The 20,152-nt window shown below is 34.1% G+C and overlaps 1 protein-coding gene across 1 annotated transcript; it reads left to right on the top strand.

Moving 5' to 3' along the window:
* Positions 1-1,255: 1,255 nt before the first annotated feature.
* Positions 1,256-17,535, top strand: G3BP2 (G3BP stress granule assembly factor 2). The gene is made up of 11 exons (XM_007949025.2): positions 1,256-1,350; positions 5,087-5,168; positions 5,922-6,095; positions 6,611-6,701; positions 8,767-8,869; positions 9,292-9,472; positions 10,493-10,591; positions 14,867-14,969; positions 16,135-16,263; positions 16,819-16,937; positions 17,263-17,535. Exons 1-11 carry the CDS (start codon positions 1,256-1,258, stop codon positions 17,533-17,535), a joined length of 1,449 nt encoding a protein of 482 aa, XP_007947216.1.
* Positions 17,536-20,152: the final 2,617 nt, after the last annotated feature.

Below are 20,152 nucleotides of genomic sequence, written 5' to 3'. Positions count from 1 at the left end.
AAAGAGAGTGTCAGTTCCTCGACTAGATGGTTGATATAGTGGCTGCAGCAGTGGGCTCAAGCATAACAGTGATTTGTTTGTTCAGAAGATACATATTTTAATGTTACTACAACTTTTACTTTTCTGAGGGCTGTCAGAGTAAAGTAAATGATGAGGAGATGAGTTTCTATTTTTATTTTTTTCCTTGAATTTATCTTTGTGGTTTCAGTTTAGGAACTGTTTCATCTGTCATGGCACTTAATCCATTCTGTTGAGTTTACTGTTTGCTTGTTGACAGACTATAAAGTCATTGAGGGCTAGAGACTATTTTATTTGTTCACCAGGGTATCCCATTTACCCTAATCAGTACCTGCCATGTAGTAGATGCTTAATTAATAAACAGAAAAATTGGAAGGGCATATACTAAATGTACAAAATTATTATCTGAGTACAGAGATTATGGCTGATTATTAGTGACAATCACCATCATCATTTTTTTTTTCCTTCCAAACAAAGACAAAACCCTCTGCCATCAAGTCGATGCTACTCATAGCAACCTGCATTGGGTTTCCAAGTCTATAAATCTTTATGGAAGTAGACTACCTCATCTTCCTTCTGGTTAGCGGTCAGATGCCTTAGGCACTGCACCACCAAAGCTCCACACCACCAAGCTCCTTTTTTTTTCCTTCACCCAAATTAATATTTGTCTATCCTCTAGTTATTGGAGTTGTTTACCCTCCCCTCCTACCTATCCTTGGTGACCAAAAAATACTTTATTTTGATATGCTATGATGAACATAGATACGTATATATTGGTTCATATCATAGCTCTTATTTCTCTAGGATATATACCTAGTATTGGGATTGATGCACATATGGTCTATTGCCATCTTTTTAAGGAAGTGCCATACCGTTTTCCACAGAATATTACCATTTTAAAACAAAGAAATGAATCACCAGGAATAGAGGATACAAAGAGCTAACTCACAGTGCTTTCTCTCAGGATGCATGCAACCTCCAACTCCTGACTTCTACACTCTGACTAGTTTTCCAAAATAAATGATTGGAATTCAGGGAGTTAGGAGATTGTGGTGTTCCCATAGGAAAAAGGGCATTGTGAATGGAAATATCTGGCTGTGTGTTCTTAGTCTGAGGCAACACTGGACTCAATTTTATTATGCCCATTTGTGTGGCCAAGATTTATTTCATGATCATTGCAAAAATAATTTTATTTTTGTGTTTTCTCCCTCAGCATTTGACATCGTGCAGCAAAGAAATGGTTATGGAGAAGCCCAGTCCGCTGCTTGTAGGGCGGGAGTTTGTGAGGCAGTATTATACTTTGCTGAACAAAGCTCCAGAATATTTACACAGGTAAAATTTAAATGTATTTAATATTTTTTATTAAATATGATTACACATATTTTGTCTTTTTTCTTTATGTCCTGACAGTATCTTTCCCAAAGTCTCTAAACTGTATCCAATATTTTAACCATATGATACTTGAACAGTATTTTTCAAGCTTTTTAACTGAAACCCAAGAAAGAAAAGTTCACGTTATGTCACAGTATGTAACACATTTATATCTACATATCTGAAAAAGTTCTATGAAATATTTACCTGTGTGTGTGTGTGTGTGTGTGTGTGTATACTTTTTCTAATATGTACTCATATTATGGGAGCTCTGGTGGCGTAGTGCCTAAAGGTACTTGACTGCTAATCAGAAGACTAGCAGTTCAAACTCAACAGCCACTCCTCAGAAGGAAGATGGGGCAATCTACTTCCGTAGTGATACTGCCTCGGAAACCCAAGGAGGGGTCGCTATGAGCCAGGTCTGACTTGACGGCACACAACAACACCACCCATATTATACATTTCATTTTTTAAAAAAAGAGGAAATCTTGGGCTTGACCAACTCTAATGAGTCGCAATGTGCAATTTGAAGTCATTGACTTAAGTTGTCTTAAGTTCTTCAAAATGACCTTGGGTAAATGAATCAATTAGGTGATTATACTTTTGAAAATTTGTGTCTCTTTTATTTGATCTGTAAACTAGTATTGGTACTTGGTAATACAGTAAGAGTAGGCTTACCTACTATCTTAGAAAGAGTTGGACTTTTATAAGCCTGTATTTTCTAAGATTGAAATGAATTGATTTATATTCCATAGAAAAATGTGAGTGGTGTTTTTTTGTTCTTTAGGGTATATCTTAGCAAATAGAAGATTTGTAAGGATTAGGCTTTGTAAATACGGTGAAACTTGGGAGAACCAGAATTCAACAGGACTGCCTTGTTTTTCAGTGTCTCACAAGTTTTCCTCTGATGGAGTACAGTCTTACCATTTTCTGTCACCCTCTATTAATGGATATATTTGAGTTTTCCTTTTCTGACCCTTACACAGATTCCACCTTTCACGGTTTTACTGTATTTGTTGTAGAACACACCAGCTCAGTGAGTCAGGGATAAATATATTATTGCCTCTTCATTTAGGGTAAGATGTTAAAGATTTCTATTTCTTTCCTGTAGGCATGCTGGACATTGTGAAATTAGATTTTACAATTTGTTCCACAGTATTAACTTTATGTATAATATTTTCTGCCTTAATCAGGGAGACTTTTTTTTTTTTTTTTAATTTTAAAAGCTTGTTTTACATTCAACATAACGCGTACATTAAGTTTCATTCCCCAATCTCCACGTCCAGCCCTAACCCAGTCTCCTACCCTGTAACCCTCCCCCTGTGCCCCTCATGTTTATGCACCCCTATTTGTCCTGCATTTCCTCAGTTTGAATGTTGGTCCTCTGGTGTCTCAGGGAGACATTTTAATATTATTTGCTAGACTAAGTCCTTTACATGCCTAGGAGCTCTGGTAGCATAGTGCCTAAGGCACTTGACTGCTAACCAGAACTGGTGGTTCAAACCCACCAGCCACTGCTCAAAAGGAAGATGGGGCAATCTACTTCCATAGTGATACTGCCCCAGAAACCCGAGGAAGGGTCACTATGAGTCGGGTCCGACTCGATGGCATATACCAACCAACCAACCAAGTCATTTACGTATGTATGTTATCTCTAATAGTCTTAGAAGGTGTAGATACTTTCATTGTCTGACTTTATAGATGGGAGAGCTGAGGCACAGGAAGATTTAGTCATTAAGCAATTCATCCAAGACCACTTAGTAAGTAGTAAGTAAATGAGTTGATCATAGCCAGTCTTCAGAGTTCTGACTCAAGAGCCCAACCATGCTATTATACTGGAATATCAAAAAACCAAAAACCAAACCCACTGCCATGGAGTTGATTCCAACTCATAATGACCCCCCTTGGGTTTCTGAGGTGGGAAATCTTTACAGAAGTAAATTGTCCAGTCTTCCTTCCACAGAGTGGCTGGTGGATTTGAACTGCCAACCTTCTGGTTAGCAGTCACATGCCTTAGGCACTACGCCACTAGAGTTCCTTGTACTGGAATACAGTATATATAAAGTACAACAAATGTATTCCCCCAACCTCACCCCCCCAAAAAAAAGGGCAAATAACTGTGTGTGTTTCTAATTATAAAGTGAAGGCATTCTTGTTGACAATGTATATGTAGTTGGGGGGAAAATTGAATTAATAGGGCTTTTCACTATCTTAAATTTGGTCTTTACACAATTAGGTTTTTTGTTGTTGTTGTTTTCCTGACAAGGAACATTTATTTTTCTATTAACAAAAAAAGGAAAATTTAAAACAATAACACTCTATACCATCATTTTTAAATAACGGCATGGAGTTCTCTTTCATATTTTCCCTTTTTTAATGAATTCCCCTATTAATGGAAATTTAGGATGTTTGTAATTTTTCACTTGTTGTAAACGACACTGTATTGAATATCCTTAAACACACATTTTTGTGCACCTTTCTAGTTACTTCCTTAGGATAGGTTCCTACAAGTAGAATTGTTTCATCAGAGGTATGATCATTTCTAAGGCTTTCCATATATATATACACACACACGTATTGCCACGTTGTCCTCCAAATAAAGATTCCAGTTTACATGTTTGTTAATATGATATAAAATAACACTTAAAAATAATACTGGGTAGTTAAAAGCGTGCACACTGGACCCAGACTGTCCAAGTTGTTCTCTTAAGCCTCTCCCACTTGATAGATGTGTGACCTTAGGTGAGTTATTTTAACCTCTTATGAACCTCAATCTGCTCATTTGTAAAATAGGGATAATAGGCATTATTTTGTGAGTTTGTTAGGGTTAAATGGATTGATATATAATATATAAGGTACTGAGAACATTGCTTGGCATAAAAGAAGCACTAAGTGTTTTATTAATAGGAGCTGGATTCTCTTTATTAAAAAATTATAATTTTATATTACTAATAGTAATAAAATTAGACACTGAAATAAAGTAGATTTTGATTTTGTCTCTGAATTATTTCCATTGTTTTAGTCTAAGTCTTTGGAATTAGTAATTATTTGGAAGTCTGAGTGTATGTTAAACAGAATATCTGGTTCCTAAACAAATCTGCGTAACTGAGGTTTTTTGTTTTTGTTTTCTATCTGAAGGAAATGAAAATTGGCCTATTACTATCATTAGTATTCAGAATGTATAGGTGGTGTAGTGGTTCAAACATTTGGCTGCTAACCAGCCGCTCTTTGGGAGAAAGATGAAGCAGTCTGCTTCCATAAAGATTTATAGCCTTGGAAATCCTATGTGGGGCAGTTCTGCTCTGTCCTATAAGGTCGCTATGAGTTAGAATTGACTCAGTGGCAGTGAGTTTTGGTTTAGATATCTCATTCTTCCATTTAAGAATTAGATGAATATAGGTAATGATTGTTGTTATTTGCCGTCGAGTCGGGGCACATAACAACAACAAGGTAATGACTGTTTATTTAGTCTGCCAGGCACTATACTAAGCATTCTGTGTGCATAATCTCATTTACTACTTACATCAACCCTATGGAGTAGTTACTGTTCCTGTTTTATAACCTAAAGACCTTACATAGCTTGCCTGAAATTACACAACTAATTAGTGACAGCCAGGACTGGAACCTAGGTCTGTTTGACACCACTTAGACTTTGTGAAAATTTGATGTTAATCATTAATTATTGATGGTTTCCCAGATTTTATGGCAGGAATTCCTCCTATGTTCATGGTGGAGTAGATGCTAGTGGAAAGCCCCAGGAAGCTGTTTATGGCCAAAATGTAAGTATCAATCTCATACTTATTTTAGATGTATTTTTATGTTGAGAGATTTGAAAACTAGCCTTTTTGTGCCCATGAATTTCTCCCTTTCACAAGGAGATAGGGTCATTAGTTGTAACTGGAATTATATTTCAATAATTGCCTAATATGCATTGTTCTTATTAAGCATCCATTTTTGTGTGGGATTGGTAAAAAGGATTATTAAGTGGGATGCTTTGTATCCTTGTATTTTTTGTATGAAACAATTGAGACATTGCATTAAATCTGTACAAATATGGGCTAAACCCTGTGTTACAGGATATGTTCCATATGATTTAACAGGCAAAGAAAGACTGGTAGAGGATATGGACTCAGCTAGACTTTGAAGTATAGTATTTGACATTACCAGTCAGGAAAACTGAAAGTAGAAGAAATGGCCTCAGCATACACAATTAGAAGTAAAATTAGAGGTTGTAAAGTCAAGGAGCAGTCAACAGTTTATGACTAAATACTTGCTATAAAAAAGTGGGAAAAAGCTGTATAAAACTCAGGTTACTGCATAATGTAAGAGCCATTGTGATTTCTTGTCTGCAGAGGTGACATATTGAAAATGGTTTAGGAACATAGGCATGATGCATAGGATGAAGAAGAAGGATGATGGAATTGATTTAAATGAGGCAGAAAGATTAAATGAGGAAATCAAAGAAGATGGTAATAGGTTGGTAAAGCAGTATCACCAGAGTTTGCATTTTTCCCCCTTCCGCCTTGATACAGGATATACACCACAAAGTGTTATCTCTAAACTTCAGTGAATGTCATACCAAAATTCGTCATGTGGATGCTCATGCAACCTTGAGTGATGGAGTAGTTGTCCAGGTTATGGGTTTGCTGTCTAACAGTGGACAGCCAGAGAGGAAGTTTATGCAAACCTTTGTTCTGGCTCCTGAAGTAAGTTTTCATTTCACTTTGTTTTCATTTGGCTGTTAATAGTTGACTGAAGTGTCTTAGAGTTTTCTTCTAATTGGTTTAATTTTGCATGTTGCTGTTTTTGAGAAATTTATATCAGCTGTTGATATAATTTGAGCTTTGTGTGTGTATGCTTTGATGATTTGGAAGTAAAAGTTACATATTGATAAAACGTGTATGTGGATGATTAAGTTTACAGAAATAATTAAAAAACTGAATTGTTATATTTAATAGGTTGCATATTGAAAATGAAATGTGAAATTTATCAGTTGGTCCCAGTCTTGTAACTGTTGTGTAGCCATTTCTTGAGTTCCATTGTCTTTGAGTGGTCTTTTTTAGTTTAAATTAACAACATCACATGTTCAACTTAGGCAGATTATATCGAGTATACATTATTTCTTTAGTATTATTATTGAAATTATGTATGCCATTTATTCTCTGTATGTAATGCTAAGTTTATTGTACTTACAGGATATTTCGGTGTTGTTTTCTTATAGGGTTCTGTTCCAAATAAGTTTTATGTTCACAATGATATGTTTCGTTATGAAGATGAAGTATTTGGTGATTCTGAACCAGAACTTGATGAAGGTGAGCTTACAAGATAGAAGACTCTGTCAGTATGTTTACAGACATGGGAAGTATGAAACTTACTTGTCTATTTCTGTAACTGAGTCAAACTCCCTTTTCTTTGTTTTTTTCTCTTTGTTATACAGTTAATAGATGTTCATTATATGAAATTTTTACAAAAACCAAACATTACAAAGGTAATGTAGCATATAGAAAGTGAGAAAGTTCCCTGTAATCTCATCTTCTATAGATAACCAAAAGTTTGGTGACTATTCCTAGAATTTTGGATCCTCTACTTACCAATTTAATTATTTTAAAAATGGAATTAGGCTGGCTCAAAGCTTGCTTTTTTAAATTTTTTTTTTTTTTTTTTTAATTTTTTATTGTGATTTGGGTGAAAGTTACATATTAAAATCATTTAATAATACATCTTTGTTGGCTGTATTTTGTGGCTATGATTGTTTAATTGATCTTCCATTGATAGGAATTGTTTGTTTAGTTTGTCATTTCTCATTCATGTTTTTCTTTTTTAAAAAATAATACTGTATTTCTGGTGAAGTTTAACATAGTGGTTTAGGTTCCCATTCAACAATTTCTACACAAATAGTTCAGTGACATTTGTTACATTTTTCACAATGTGTAAACATTTTCATTATTTCCGTTTTGGTTGTTCTACTACTACTAATCTAGTTTCCCTGACCCCCTTATGGTCTTATCTTTGTTTTAAAGTAATTATTGACCATCTGGTCTCCTATATCCCAAAACACACTGCCATCAAGTCATCTGACTCATAGGGATACCCCCATTAGGTTTCCAAGGCCATAAATCTTTACAGAGGATTTACCCCATCTTCCTCCCTTGGAGAACTAATAGGTTTGAACCGCTGACCTTCTGGTTAGCAGCCAAATGCCTTACCCACTATGCCTCCAGAACTCCTTTTTGGTCTCCTATAGGTGATTTTTTAAAGGAATACAGTACTTAAGGATAACATTCATTATTTTGTGAGCCAGTGGGTCATTTAGGAGAAGGTAACCTCAGGTTAGTTTCTGTTCAGGGTTTAAAGATTATATCATGGCAGTAGCCTCCAGGAGTCCTCCAATCTCAGACAGTCCAGTAAGTCTTGTTTGTTTGTTTTTTTTAAGGAATTTGTGATTCTGGTCTACCTTTTTCTCTCATTCTATTAGGCTCCATCTTTTGTGACCCTGGGTAGAATCGATAGTAGTAGCCAGGCATCATCTGGTTGTGGTATCAGAATACATGAGGCTGTGGTCCGTGTAGACTGTTTGCTCTGCAGATTGATTTCTTCTTTGAGTTTTTGGTTTCCTTCTTTCTTTTTTTTTTTTCTAGACAAGTAGAGACCAGTAGTTGTATCTTACTTGGCCACATACAAGTTTTTAAGACCCTAGACAGTGCTCATCAAAGTAGTATGTAGAGCATAATTTTATGAATTATGTTATGCTACTTGACTAAAATATTCTATGAGACTATGATCCTAATCCTTCAAATCCAGAAAATCAATCCCACAAGGTGTTTGGTTATGTCCAAGAAGTAGCTGTAACTGTGCCCCTATGTGTGCTTTTCTATATATGTGACTATATGTATATACATTTGCATATACCTACATATACCCACATCAGTACTGATACACATGTATGCCTATATACATAAATATACATCATCACATATATTTTATTATTATTCACATTTTTATTGTGATTTGGGTGAAAGTTTACATATCCTTACATGTTTTTTGGTGTTGCTATTATTTTGCTATTGAATAGATTTGACAGAGAGAACTGAATCATGGCTTTAATATCATTCACTTTTTCTTCCTATCATTTTGTTACTAATAGATGCTTTTTTAAAAGGAGTACAATAAATTTCAAACTTCATCTTTGCTCTTCAGTTTTTTTGAGAGAATGGGTAACAGAAAATATTACAATTGAAAGCCTTTGTAAAATCTGCCAATAATTTTTTTAGTGTCATATCAGCTTTCTTTTATTGTTTTAAGCATATTAAAAAATATATGTATCAAAAATTATCTTAAGCTTCTTAAAAAGAGATGTGATGTATTATGTATTGTCAGAATCAGAAGATGAAGTGGAAGAGGAGCAAGAGGAAAGGCAACCATCTCCTGAACCTGTGCAAGAAAATACCGATAGTGGTTACTATGAAGCTCACCCTGTGACGTAAGAAAAGTGGTTTGCAAGGTTAAATTTGGCCTGAACTATAATGTAGTTGCAAGGTGCTTTAATTCAAAAATTGAATGTTGTTTGGCCCAAAACAGTGATCATTACTGATAATATAGACTGTTTAGGAAAGCAGAGAGTAAATAAATGTTTTATATTATTTTTTATAAAATGTGAGAATTATAATTAACACCAAAGTAAACATTTTTAGCAATCGCTAATAACTACACTGTTTTAAAATTGTAAAGTTAGAGAAATAATACTTGTTCTTATTGGACTTTTGTTCAAAGCTTCTGATAAATATATAATAGTTTATTGGCATATAACTAGTTATGCCCATTAGATTAGAGACATTGAATTTTATCTTGCTTTAACTGATCATTTCACTCATACTGAAACGTTAACAAAATATTTTATTGCAGTAATGGCATAGAGGAACCTTTGGAAGAATCTTCTCATGAGCCTGAACCTGAGCCAGAATGTGAAACAAAGACTGAAGAACTGAAACCTCAAGTGGAAGAGAAAAACTTAGAAGAATTGGAGGAGAAGTCAGCTTCTCCTCCTCCTGCAGAACCTGTTTCTCTGCCACAAGAACCACCAAAGGTTAGATCAAAGGAAACTCTTTAGACCTGTAACATCACATTTTCATATTTGGTGCCATTAATGAAGCATGGTCTTTGTTCTATTATGTTAAATAGTTTAATATAGTAAACTATACTTCTTTGTATATATGAAAGAAGCTGGTTTTTTCTGCTATCCTGAGGAAATTTCATTTCCCCTCTCCTTCCCCTCAAAAAAAAAAAAATACTCTCAAGTATGACTGAAATGAGAACTTGAGTGTAATCAATCCTTGTCTGAATGCAAAGTTTAATAATTGAACATGAAATTATTCAGGTTCATGTATAAGTTGCTCTTTCATTCGGAATTAAGGTCTTTAAGCATGATGCAAATTTAAACCTAACTCCAGGAGTCCAACTTAAAACAAGTTGGTCTGTGATTAAAACCAGAGCTGTATCTGTTATTTCTGCTTTAAATGGGATCAATTTCCTTACTACACCAATTAAACTATCTTAGAAAGATGAGTGACACCCACCGTGTATCATTTTTAAGCCTACCTAAAATTTCTTTTATCTTCCTGTAAAGTAGACTTTAAAGTATATTTGGGTAGTGAGAGGAGAATCGTTGTTCACTTTATGAATGTCTGTTAAAGTTTCCAGCTAGCACTTTCTTCTTTCCTATGCTTCTCCTCTCCCCTCAACACCATCACACCCTGTATTCCCACAAAAAGGGAAAGAAATTGCTTCTTTTAGGTTCAGAATTTTCTAGTATCTGTTGTTGTTAGTGGTTTTGTTTGCTACTTGCTCACCTCCTTAGAGTATGTAGGAACTTGCTTGTGGTTTTACTTAGTAGTTCAGATAAAACATACAGTCATAATTTTGCATAATGAGATTTTGAAAGGTGGCACATAGACTGGCATGTGTGTGTGTGCCTTTTTTTTCAGGAGTCCTGCAATATAGAGCAATAGTTTAGAAATGAAAAGAAAATATATATTTGGAAGTTTCCCTATAGGAATGTTGGTGGTTTTCCATGATTAGTAGTCTAGGTTTGTTGCATTTCCTGCAGGCTTTCTCCTGGGCTTCAGTGACCAGTAAAAACCTGCCTCCTAGTGGTACTGTTTCTTCCTCTGGAATTCCACCCCATGTTAAAGCACCAGTCTCACAGGTAACCAATCTGTGAACACATTGGATTGTATCCTTGTTACATTGCCAATTGCTTATCTTTTTTATACTTTTTTAAGTGAATCAATCAGAAAATATGGATTAAATATACAAAAAAAAAAATTGTAGTAAATGTAAATGCACCCATTTTAAAGGCCAAATCTCCATTCATCATCTACATAGGTGGTATTTGGGGTTTGGGTGTGTGAAATACAGATTAAGTTGGTTTTCCCAGTATAGATTATTGTCATTTAAAAGGCTTCTTAAATAATAACAACAAAAAACTGTTCCTTTTAAAAAAAATTTTAAATTTTACTTGGCAAGAAGTATTTTAGAACTTTAAATTCAACCCATGGGGAGAAATTTGGAAAGGCACAAAGTGGTAGGCATTATCAGGAATCATTGTTTTAAAACAAAACAAGATATTTAAAACATACACTACCTAAGCTCTCAGTCTGTAAGTGGTCCAAACCATATAATTGAAGCCTGTACCAACTTATGACTGTAGTGTTCACCTTAACTGATCATTCTAGTATTCTGCTTTTTGTCTGTTTGTCATTCTTACCCATTTCAGAGTTTCCAAAAATGTTGGAAATAAGGCACTGGCTACCTGAGATGTCTAATTTTTAGGCATAGTTAAAGGGTGCCCAATTCTTTTCCCTATATTTTGAGTCAAATTTCATTCTAGAATATTCACATTTAAAATGGTTAATGCACATAAAAGTATTCGTTTATATATAGTTTTGTATACCCAGTAAAGTGAAACTTTGAGCTTCAAAAGTAGCTGTAATTATTAGACAAAGTCTTTTTTTTTTAGTGTTGATACACATTATTAACAGCCAGCTACATAATAGGAGAATATATGGTCCTGCATAGTACTGTTGTTTCAATTAGATATACAAGAAATGTTGAGTGCCTACTTGAGGTACAGATTAGAATTCTGTCTTAATGAAGAAAATTAGTTCACCCAGTAAATATTGCTTATTTTTTTCCCCCAATTACCTGAAGATTTTATAGTTGACTTTTGGCTTTTCTTTTGAAATCCTTGATTTGTATTTACAATCCTTTGCATTTTTACTTTATTTTGTAGAGTTGGCTACATTTTTTTTTTAACATTTATAAATTAAAATAGCTAATGCTTGTTATGCTCTTAATATATACCAGGCATTATGGTAAGCACTTTATATTCATTCTTACTTAATCTTCATAGCCACCCTGTGAAGATGGGTACTATTATTATCCCCATTTTACAGATAGGAAAATTGAGAGCTAGAGTCAGGTTAAGTAACTCACTCAGTTGCATAAGTAGTAAGGATTGGGCTTTGAATTCATACAGTTTGACACCAAAGTCCCTTATGTGGCTAATGTAAACCAACAGATTTTCTTTAGCCTCTTGGTGTAAGGGACTATAACTACATCAAATATTTACATTAAAGAAGAGTACTATATTTAAGGCCACCCCTAAATTACATTTAGGTCCTCTTGCTTAGGAAAGTAATCTAGTGTTGTGTGTTTGTTTTATTTTTGGTTTGTTTTTAAGGTTTGAGCATTTCTAAGTTGTTTTTCAAATTGTAAGCAAAGTAGACTGTATTCCCTAACTTCCTACCCCTCTTGTTAAAATGAACTTTAAATAATTAAAACTTGAACTTTAAAAGAGCTTTCTGATCTCTTCATACTATCTTTAAAATGGATTCATGGTATTTCCACTTGTTTTAATAAACCTTTCAATTTTATTTTGTTATGTTGGTGTGATGTCCATTTCCTTAAACTTTTAGTGTAGATAATTAATGAAAGGAGAATTAAATCTAATTCTAGAGTATTGGTAGGCATTAATTTAGAAGTTGGTAACTTGATTTCTTGGTGAAAAGGCTTTGTTTGGAAATGGACTTGTTTATTAGTTCTGGTTATACAGGCTATTATTGACTTGATTTCATGGTTCCATTTTTATTTCATATTCTCTGACCTTCATTTCTGGCACTTATTACATGAGCACACATTTTGGTTACATGGCATTACTTTTTTAGGACCCTAACAATAGTGTGTGGTATATTAGCTATTTTATCTATTTGGAATAACTTGTTTTAATCATGAGTTTGGACCTGAAAAATCATAGTGCACAGCTGGTTTGGTTAAGATACGTTACTGAGTTATTAAAGAGTGTTGTTAGCTTTTTTGTCTTATGCATTTCTTGCACTGGCATCATTTAATATATACTGAAAGTCATGTTGCTAAATTAATGGTATGAATTATTTTTAAAGCATTGGAAATGATCTATGTTTAATTTTTAATCCTTAAAAGATAAGGACTTTTCTATTTCACTACCTCCAGTTACTTTTGTTTTGATAATGTGATTTGAAAGGAATTGAATAAATCAGTCAGGGGACTCAAGGTGTTTTGGTAACATTTGGATTGGATGAGTCTGAGGTTTTTCTGAAATTTTTAAATAACAGGTACATTTTCAATTTTTGTGCATTTCTAATATACTAGCTTTGTTAATCCTTAACAGTACATTTTTTATCTTTTAATTGTTTTACATTCATGCAGAGGTAAGGTGTGCTTCTTAGGCCCTCTTAGTTGAAATTTCTAAATAACTGTTTTTTTCAGGCATCACATTTTGGTTCAGGTTATGTACATAGTATTAAACTCTAAATACAGATAACAATAGTCCCTTGTCAGGCGTAGAATATTGTCCTTACATGTTTTGAGTCAGAACTAAAAATGTAATTAGTTTAAAATGAACCAGTAGTTACTGAAAATCTATGTCTAGTGGCACAGTGCATGGCTCTTTGAGTGATGTAGAAATGAATTTAGATGTCCTTTTAGGACTATATAACATAAAAATATTTCAAAAAACTTGTGAGGGTTAAATTTATTTTTAACAAAATTAAGTTAAAATTCTCCATGTATTTTAACAAAAGACCATGGGAAGCAATTTTCTCTTGAAGGACATGGGAAATCTACATGGTGGAAAACAAAATTTGGGAATAAGTAGGCAAACCTGTTAAAAACAGCTTAGGATAGGATTGAATGCATTTTTGGTTACACTGGCTGAAATCATTTACAGTAAATTGCCAGTTTTGGAAGAAACATTCTCTAAAGTCAGTTGTATCAAAATTTTTTGTTGCAAATAATAATACCCCAATTACGTAAGCAATAAAAGAGTTTGAGTCACTGCCTAGACTGAAGTGCTCAGAGATGATGCACAAAGACAGGACTAAAATTTCTGGCTTTCTGATTTGAGAACATACGTTTTCCATATCCTGCTGGGTTTTTAGCATACTTCGAAGGTTCATGTATTTTGCCTCTTTATTGGACCATAAATACTTGTACAGTAGTAGTTGACTTGAAGAGGTTGGAGAATACTGAAAATGCCATTATATTAAGGAAAAGGTAACTGCAGATGAGAATGTTATTTTGTTTTAAAAAAATACTTAGTTTAATTACATGTGTTTAATTCTAGTTACCAGAAACATTTGGAAGGTATCTTCAGGTATCCTATTAATTTTTTAGTTTCTCAAAAAAAAAAAAAAAAAATGCAGTTAGGGAAAGTTGTTGGGGTCAATACTTAAATAAATGCACATCTTTCCCATATGGAAGAATAGTAGGGATCTAAAGGATTTTTTTTTTTTTTTTTAACAAAACTATTTGAGATCCTACATATACATTCTTATATAAGTTCCTATGTTGTTGTTTTGTTTTATTTTGTTTTTTTAACCATGCATTTAAATTTAATATTGAAGGTAGCATTCTTTGGTGCCAGAATAGGTTAAATTGTATACTGAAATTGAATTATCTTACTGATTTTAAGATTCATATATGGGGCAGGAGCTTAGAAGATACTACTGAGCACTTATATTCAAAGGGCAGGAAACCAGATGTTTAGTAATTATGTGTCATATATTCTTTCTGAGATGAAGATGGCTTACAAATCTGCACATGTATTTACATGGAGTGGTTCATCTTACATTTTGTGATTTTTGTAGAAGTACCTTTCTGCTGTTACTCTGTGGAGTAACTTTATTGGGGAAGAAAATGTGACTGTAAAAAACGTCTTATTTTGAGTTATATACAGCCTTGAGTGGGAAAGCAAAACCTACCCTACAGTCCTAGATTGGTACAGAATATCTTTGTAAAAGTTTATTTTTTCACATGCATAGGACACTGTTAAAAATTCTATAGTTAACCACTATGCCTCCTAGTAATTGATTGATAGCTGCTTTAATCAACTTTTCTCCTATAGAAGGTTTCCTTATGATATATTTTTTTCCTTATATTATAGCCAAGAGTTGAAGCTAAACCAGAAGTTCAGTCTCAGCCGCCTCGTGTGCGTGAACAACGGCCTAGGGAGCGACCTGGCTTTCCTCCTAGGGGACCAAGACCTGGTGAGCCAGCCCTTTCTCTAACCTTTAGCATTTAGCACTGGAAAAGTCAGAAAAGAATGAACTTTTAGAAAACTAAATGTGTTTTATATAAACATCTCTCAGTACCAAATTGCTTAAAGGTTTGAGTAACCTGTTGAAATTATAGCCTGGGGTAGAAAAACCAGCTATTAGGGGATTTCTTGAATACCATGGAGAAATGTATTTGGAAGGTGTAATAGGCTTTTGAGACAAACTTTATTTGGTTATTGTCACTGGTTCTAAGAATTCAAACCGAGCTGCCAATAACCTACTCTCTTACTTAGCACTCTTATCTCTTCACAGATAAACAATAAGCACACCCCGATTCTTCTTATTTTGATTGTCTTAGGTATTAAGTAAGTTGCCATAATTTTTGACTTGTTTACATTGTTAGCTAATATATATGTAGTACCTTTATTTGAATTCTATAAGTATGTTTAGATTGCTTTTGGGAGGAGATGGGAAATAGTATATTTCAAATTTAGGATTTGTAGTGATTTTTTAAAAAATGTAATGTATTACTAACTAAACCTGAAGTCATGGGACCTGGGATTTTTCCCAGCCTTTCCACTCATTTGAGTTTGATCTTGACTGAGACCCTTAAATTCTGAACTTCGTCAATTATCACACAAAATTTTCTTGTGATACTTGTCTTATATGACTCACTGTGTTCCTTGTGTTAGTGGAATGATATATATGTATGTGTGTGTATATATACACACCCTAATATGTATTTATAAAACTAAGTAAATATTATTTCTACTAAAATTTACTGATTTGGTTGTAATTTCATACAAAGGACTAAACAAATAATTAGCACAAATATATGTCACTGTCATATATGTGATGGCAACAATTTAGTTAAGGAGAAATACCTGTACCACTAATACTTTAATATAATCAGATCGTTAGCTCAAGAAGAGGGGACTTTAGCAATCTAGTCATATACCCTCACTTTTCAGTTTTTGTGTCATGTTGTTTTCTAACTAACCTACTAATGATAGGCACTTCCACCTCTGTTCAAGGAGCTCATAATCTTATTAAACTAAAACAGGAATATCAGTATTAAAAGATTGCTACATTCGTTGCTTTGAACTAGTTTATATGTGAAACTATAAGCTAATATCTGATCTATTCCTGTTCTTAGGCAGAGGAGATATTGAGCAGAATGATTCTGACAACCGTAGAATAATTCGCTATCCAGACAGTCATCAACTTTTTGTTGGTAATTTGCCACATGATATTGATGAAAATGAACTAAAAGAATTCTTCATGAGTAAGTGGTTTATTTTGCTTTATTTTAAAAGCAAGCAAGAGTATAGAACTTTTTTCATATTCAATTTGAAAAAAAGATTTCTCTCTCTGTAGTATGTGTACTTTGAGCCACCAGTCTTGCCTTGATCAAAAGGGAGCAAAAGACTTTATCAGATGTTTCTCGTTGATTGTGCGTAGTATTAACTTGCTTCTGTAGAGGTCAAGGAAAATAGAGCTAGGGAAAACACACTTCATTTCTGAGATGGGACTCATTTGGCAAATGTAAATCAGAAATTGGAAGAAAATATGTTGTCTTTCTAAAACTACAGATAACTTTGCTTACATAGGGACTAATACAGATGCAGAAGGTAACCAGACAAACAGCCAGGCAAACTGCTGGTAACCTAAGTGTATGACATACGTGAGTGAATGCACCTTAGTTGTCACTGGGTGTAGCAACTTGCAGCTTTTATTTCAAATGTATCAAGGAGATTAAGGTTATTCATCCTGAACAATTAAAGCCATCAAAGTATTCTGTTAATGTATTTAACCCTTGGTATAATATATATTTTCACAGGTTTTGGAAACGTTGTGGAACTTCGCATCAATACCAAGGGTGTTGGGGGAAAGCTTCCAAATTTTGGTTTTGTGGTTTTTGATGACTCTGAACCAGTTCAGAGAATCTTAATTGCAAAAGTAAGTGACTTAGAGGACGTTATTCAAAACTTTATTATACTTGTATATATTATTAATATGGTATACTTTAAAATCACAGAAAATCTTTTTTTAATGGTAAAGTTAAACTTGGTTCATTATGAATGGTATTTATGCAAAGATTAAGACTTACTAGTTTTAAAATCTATATAGATCATTTTAAATTACTTTTCTGATGAAGGTTGAAAAATACTGCAAATTTAGAATTTCATGGAAGTTCATTTCTTAGGATTTTCTTATTGTATAAGTAATTCATTTCCATAACAATCTAACCTGCCCTCTTAAATATTTTTCTCCCCTTTTAAAGCCAATTATGTTTCGAGGGGAAGTACGTTTGAATGTAGAAGAGAAAAAAACAAGAGCTGCAAGAGAACGAGAAACCAGAGGTGGTGGTGATGATCGCAGGGATATTAGGCGCAATGACCGAGGTCCTGGTGGTCCACGTGGAATAGTGGGTGGTGGAATGATGCGTGACCGTGATGGAAGGGGACCTCCTCCAAGAGGTGGCATGGCACAGAAACTTGGCTCTGGAAGAGGAACTGGACAAATGGAAGGCCGCTTCACGGGACAGCGTCGCTGAAGCCCCACTGTTGGCAAAGTCTTGGCAGTGGTACATTATTCATCGTGTTTGCATTCTTGTTAATTTTTTTTGGCTTTGGAATGTGACACAGCCTTTTTGATCATTTCTTTGATGTGAAAAGCATCTTTTGGTTAACAGTTAAATTGAGGTGGACAATTATTTCCCCAATTTCACAACAGGATTCACATTGTTAATTTATAAATCTAGACTTGGAGAATTACGGACTGAGAAATGACCATATCCTAAACTGTCTTCAACAAAATGAACTTAAAAGGACATTCCCAACTGAATTCAGGTCCTTTGAGTCAAAAAAAAAAAAATCTTCTGCTGCACATTTTGTTTAAGTGTTACTGTTTCTGCCTGTTAATGTTGGAAACACAAATAGTGCAATTTGTGCAATTGGAGAATCTTGCCTTTTTTTCTTGGCTTCCCCCAAAAATACAAACCAACAGAAACTTGTTACGCACTCATCAAAATGCACTAATGGGTACTCTGAACTCATTAATATTGACATCTGCGACAGGAGGCAACAGGGAAAAAATTCTTTCATCTTCTTTTCCAGTAGAGAATAGTTTGTGAAATGATGAGGGCATTTTATCTGCTTGCTGTGACCAGCGTGTGTACACATAAACCTTAACAAGACTACAAGTATATTCCAGAAGGAAATCATTTAGTTATGAACTAAACACAATTCAGAACTTCAAAACTGTGGTCTTTTGAGTATTAGACCAGGTTTAGTAGCTCCGTAGCTAAGATTTTTCTACCTGCCCCTCTTCAGTACAGGGATGGCTGGCTGCTCAACACACTCCTCCTACCCCCTTTTCCTTTCTTTAAGCTGTGTACAGTGAAAATTGTCTTTACTGTATTTTTGTTCTCTGGTAATGTAATAAGCATGATGGTGCCTTCTATTAATACATCATTCCAGTCTTGCTGGTAATTTTGTACAGTATAGTGTATGAGTTGCTGTGCTGCAAAGCCAAACAGCTGCAAAATGTTGAAAAATCATTGAAGTGTAAAAATTGCAGTATCTTTAAAATCAGTAAAATCAACTAGTATATTATTTACCTTGTTTTTAGTTAACAACTTTGTGTTCTCTGTGGGAGGGAGTCTTGTGTGTTTGGGAGGGAAAAGGAAGTAGAAAGTCAGCTTCTTGAGAAAGTCCCTAGTTGACTTTCTCTTATCAAGAATTTGAATGTTGAAGTGTATCACTTGAGAGGTGCTTCGAAAAGTCAATCAACTTGATGTACATTTTTAGTGATATTTTAAAGGCAGTCAGATTCCATAAATGGCAAGTAAACTCAAAGTGAGGATACTGCAATTTTCAGAGAAAAGAATAGCAGCTCTTAAGTGTTTGAATTTTCTATTTGGGGGGCAGGGAACTGTCATTCATTTTGCACAATTCTTGAACTGATGTCAGCACCCGAGTGGCTCTGAATTTAAGTCTGGGATGACATCTTTTATTTTTACATAAATCTTTAAACAATTCTGTGAGCAAAGTTTGTAGCTGCTGGATTATTGTCTGTCTTTATAGCAAGCTCCAGTAAACCACAGGTATGGTGAAGGATATCCAATTTTATGCTTGGAGCATTCAGTACATACCAATTTCTGATGTTTCAGGTTAGGAGTGGGATAAATAAGTGTGACCACTTAACGCTGCTTGTTAGCATGGAAGACTTCTCCGTTCTATATTAGTTAAGAATAAACAAAAAAAAAATGCACTTGACATAGTAGCAAATTGGTTATGAAGTAATGCAACTGTTTGCTGTCTAGTATACTAGCCAATGATGTATGTATTTTATTTTTCATGTACTGGGCAATACAAGTACAATTAAATGTCTTTTTTCCCGCCTTGAATGAGGTCTTCCATGTTTGAAGAAAAGTCTTGCACTATTGGATATAGTTTTGGGGACATGTATTTCTGTTTTTTGGATTTAAGGATTTTTTTCCTGTTTGAAAGTTTTACACTTTCAGATGTTAGGTATAGTACTTGAAGTTCTTACCATAAATTTACTTTTGCATTTTGAAGACTTTATTCATATTGCTTTTAAATAAGTGGCTTATTGTCAGTGTTCTTTTTTTAAAGTGATTTTTTTTTTTTTTTCTTTTCTTTTCTATTTCTTCCCATTTTATACACACACACACACACACCCAGCCCCTGTCCAGGATATTGCCCTGCTACTCATAAAACTATGTGACTATGTTCTGGCACCAAAAGTAATGACAAATACTAAGCGTGACAAAATTAGAGCAAAGAGCCATTCAGCTTCAGTATTTACATACTATGAATAAAACTTTAAAACATCATATGGAGAAGTTTACATGGTGATTGTTCACCTGCAGTACTGTGGACTTTTGACATTTTGTCCCCTTTTCAGTGAAACAGAGTAAAAATATTCATCTACTATTACTGTTACTTGCTGGGTTTTTTTGTTTTTGTTTTTTGGTTTTTGATGGTAATATTCTATCCTTATGACAGTATTGCAACCAAATTGGCTTTATCATCTTGGCTTTAGTAGGTATAGAAGACAATGGATTACCATCTTTATTGCTGTAATGTGTTAAGCATTATATGCTAGTAGATTCTAGTTTCATTGTTTCAGGTGGAAAGTATTCTTTG

The sequence above is a fragment of the Orycteropus afer genome, unplaced genomic scaffold (genome assembly GCF_000298275.1).
Source record: "Orycteropus afer afer isolate SDZICR_OR568_19922 unplaced genomic scaffold, OryAfe1.0 scaffold00235, whole genome shotgun sequence".
Taxonomy (NCBI): Eukaryota; Metazoa; Chordata; class Mammalia; order Tubulidentata; family Orycteropodidae; genus Orycteropus; species Orycteropus afer.
The sequence above is the reverse complement of the archived record's forward strand: the minus strand, read 5'-3'. Positions and strand labels throughout refer to the sequence as shown.

Coding starts and splice junctions, on each gene's coding strand:
- G3BP2 (XM_007949025.2), top strand. CDS start 1,256: ATGGTTATGGAGAAGCCCAGTCCGCTGCTTGTAGGGCGGGAGTTTGTG. Junction 14,970..16,134: donor TCCTAGGGGACCAAGACCTG/GTGAGCCAGCCC, acceptor TCCTGTTCTTAG/GCAGAGGAGATATTGAGCAG. Junction 16,938..17,262: donor AGAGAATCTTAATTGCAAAA/GTAAGTGACTTA, acceptor CCCCTTTTAAAG/CCAATTATGTTTCGAGGGGA.